The following is a 3874-nucleotide window of genomic DNA, read 5'->3' on the forward strand; positions in this document are numbered from 1 at the left end:
AGAAAGTTGTAAATATATTTAAACGGTAATATTTGATTCTCCTTTTATTTCTTAAATAAGCGTCGTTTCTCAATAGAATCTTAATTCCAAGCTTAATTAGATATCTGATTTAATAATTATAAAAATATTCCCACTTATAAAAAGAATTAATAATGTAAAGTCGAGTCGAATTTCGTCGTTGCCTCTTTCCCGCGATGCTGATTAGTCTTCTCACAGTACGCTTAGGACGAATCGTGAGAAAATGTCATCGTAAAAGATCGCTCATTTGATAGTCGGAATATCAAGAAGGTTAGTAGCGTAATGTTGTATAACTTAACTAGTTATTGAAAGAAAATGCTAGATTCTTTCCAACTAAATATTATAGTATCAAAGTTTAATTTTCTAAAGTCTAACTTCCTATCGTTTAAGAATCTTTCTTCCCTGTTTCTTCTAATCTCGAATGGTGTGCTGCAAATTCTAGATTCTATCCAATTAAATATTATAGTATCTAAATTTAATTTTCTAAAGTCTAACTTCCTAGCGTTTAAAGTCAATGGCACACGATACTATATTTCTTACTGGATTGCTTACGAGAGCCAATCAGGATTGAGCCTTAGGTCACCTGATCTAAAAATCTGCATCTTTATTGGTTCTCGTAAATAATCTAAACAATACTAGAAAAATAGTATCGTGTATCGTTGGCTTAAAAATCTTTCTTCCCTATTTCATCTAATACCGAATATTACTCCTATGTTAATATATTAAATATTATTTTCGTTACGACTGTTCATTTTCATTGCAGAAAATATAAGGAGACGCAGGTTGCAAGATACAGATCTATTTATTTGTCGGGCCTATCGTGATACCGGGTATCGCGTTATCAGCTAGATCCGACATTGGTCGATAAATATCGCTCGGTGACCTCGTCGAGTATTTCATCGGGAAAGAGCATCGTTCCAGAGCCGCCTTCATTGCTCGGCCTCGGCATCCGCCACGCATTTGTCAAGCTCGTCCTCCGCGATAACCTTCGCGAGAACTCGCTGAATCCGAGAAGAAATCGCGGCGAATCGTTAATAACCGTCGCAGGATAGATAGGTTCGAAGGCCCGGGGTCGTCCCATATGAATTCAACGGACTTACGTTCATGGACGCCCGCGGTGCCGCGCAAGATACCGGACAACATCGTGTCCTCGAGTTACACGACGACAAGAGCATTCGTGCCGTCTTACGAAAAGTATGAATATTTAGCGCACCTAATATAAGTAGAGCAGTCGGAAAATGAATTTTATTCCGTACAGATTATGTGGACTATATGTCGTCACATGAGAGAAATAATTTATGATGTTTATTACTTTCTTACATATTTCCAATTGTTAATTAATTAATTTCAGAAACTTTGAAATCAATTCCTAAACCAACATTGCATTTAATGCAATATGAATTATGTAAAATGCATTGATAATGTACAATATTTAATTATACAACTTAATGTAATAACGTGATAACAGATAATAAGATGTTATGTAAATTAATATAAATTTAATATAACTAATACAAAAATATAATACTACAATACTAAATAGTCTAATAATATTAAATCATAAATAAATATCAACCTAAAGAAAAGTGCAATGAAATTATTTTTACGACAAAAATCTTATAAAAAATTATTCAATAATAATAATAAGTCGAAATAGACCTAATATGAATCTAATTAATTGGGGAAGATGCCATTTTTCAGACGGGTTGGATCTTGAAAGCCTAATAATAATATTTATGTGTGAATTTTCTGTACTTTTTCCAATGCAGTGAATAACTCGGTAAATAATTTCAACTTAATATTAAATAATAATTTCTCAATTTAAGAGATTTTATATATTCAGAGACTAAGAACAAGTAAAAGAAAAATATAAAGGCGAACCATTAAATTTATTAATTTTGACAGGCTGTTGTGTTAATCTGTTTTGTTATGAAAAATAAATAACAAATGGATTCGTTAAATTTTTATACTATACTTTTTATTAAATCTTAGAAAAAATGTATTTTGTTATGTATATTGTTTGTTAATTTTTACGTAGTGTAATTTTAATTTCATTACTACACACGAAAAATAATAACAGTTATAAATAATATTTTTATTTGCAATTCGCATACGGAGAGAATTGTCTCTTAAAATTTAACTTGAAAATCATGTAATTGTGGGACAACATGGCACTTTGAAGAACTTTATGAAAGTTTTCTTTTTAAATTTACTAGTAAAATGTATGGTAAAATTTAAAAAACTCTTGTAAAATTCTTCGAAATGCCATGTTGTCCCACGATTACATGATTTTCAGGGTAAATTTTAAGAGAAAATTCTCTCCGTGCATACACAGAGAAAGGCACCCTCGCATAGAACAACTACTCTCGAACGATTATCAGCGAATTTGGTGGCAGGAGAAGCTAGCCTGGGATAAGACTGTAATTGCTAAAAAAGTTGCAAGCAAGAAAATATTACCCCGTAAGGTAAACAATTATTAGAAAATTATCGATGGCGCGATTAATAAGATTGAGTATTTACAGCTAATTAAGAAAAAAGTACCGACATGCGTGACCGTCAAATATCTAACAAGAGCGGAGCGATTAAAGGAAAAAAGAAGAGAAGAGTTTAAAAAGAAATCGAACGAGAATCTTAAAACCGAAGAGACAACCCTTGCAAAGCACAGCGGTGCAAAATGTAAAAAGGACGAAGAAATTAAATCAGAAGAATGCGAAGAGACGAGATCGAAAATCCAGGAGAAAGCACAAACCGAAAATCGTGAAGAAATGAAATCAAACAAGAAAGAAACAAAATCAGAGAATCGTGCAGAAATAAAATCAGAAAAATTCGAGAAAGCGAACCAACACGAGGACATGAAATCAGAACGAATCGAGGAAGTGAAATCAGAAGAACGCGAGGGAACGAAGGCAGAAAACTACGAGGAAACGAAATCAGAAGTGCATGAACAAACGAATTCGGAAGAACGCGAGGAAACAAATTCAGAAAAATACGCGGAAGCAAAATCGGACGAACGCGAAGAAGAAACGCGATTAGAGAGTAACAAAGATACAAATGAAGAAAAATACGAGGAAAAGAAATTAGAAGGAATCAAGTGAACAACTGAATTACATAATCTCCCATTTATCTCTTGCCGAATTGAGAATAACGCAACTTCTTGGAAAAATAAAGATATTCTTGAACAAAGGATTAAAGAGTTATTAGCTTATAATTCGACGCAAAGCTCGGTTCAACTTTTACATTTTATTTAATTTTTTAATTTCTTTTAATCAATTATAAATTTGTCTATTTTTTAAATTATCGTTAATTATTTTCTTCCTTTTAAGTATAGAAAATAGCATAAACACTATAGTTACTGAGTAATTCAAATTTTTCACTAAAATATACACGTACAAAGAAGTAATTAAAATCTAGCATCCGGCTTTAATTTCCTTAATCGGTAAAAAATAATATAATAGACAGTAGTTTAATAAAAACACGTATTGTATAAACAAGCATATACAAGAGCTACATAAAAGTACCATTGCAATTGTAAACTTTTATTTAAAAAATTCCTGGCGCTAGCAAAAATCCATCCCCTCAGTGTGTCTTATGTAATTTTAAACTCTTTTTGCAAATTCTTTGTTATATAATATTTTTAAAGAAACACCTATTCATGAATTTTTTTATTCATAGAAAGAAGCCTACGATAACGGTGCTTGTGACGCCATCTCATGTCCATTTCTACCAATGCAGATTAACTTTATTTTTCAAGCGGGTAATGCAGTGCTCAATTTTGGTTGTGTTCTGTGCTGCATGCATGAAATGTCGGTAACACGAGAATGTTATTGATTTTTCCTGTGCTTTTTAGTTTATAATA

The 3874-nt window shown here is 32.0% G+C and overlaps 1 protein-coding gene across 1 annotated transcript; it reads left to right on the forward strand.

The window, feature by feature from the left end:
• The first annotated feature begins 665 nt into the window (after window positions 1-665).
• LOC105569504 (inner centromere protein-like) lies at window positions 666-3113 on the forward strand. Its single transcript, XM_012026019.1, has 3 exons — window positions 666-1212; window positions 2354-2483; window positions 2541-3113. Exons 1-3 carry the CDS (start codon window positions 1100-1102, stop codon window positions 3111-3113), a joined length of 816 nt encoding a protein of 271 aa, XP_011881409.1. The 5' UTR covers window positions 666-1099.
• The last annotated feature ends 761 nt before the right edge of the window (window positions 3114-3874 follow it).

This window comes from Vollenhovia emeryi, unplaced genomic scaffold, assembly GCF_000949405.1.
Source record: "Vollenhovia emeryi isolate VEMERY1.0 unplaced genomic scaffold, V.emery_V1.0 DF939124.1, whole genome shotgun sequence".
NCBI lineage: Eukaryota > Metazoa > Arthropoda > Insecta > Hymenoptera > Formicidae > Vollenhovia > Vollenhovia emeryi.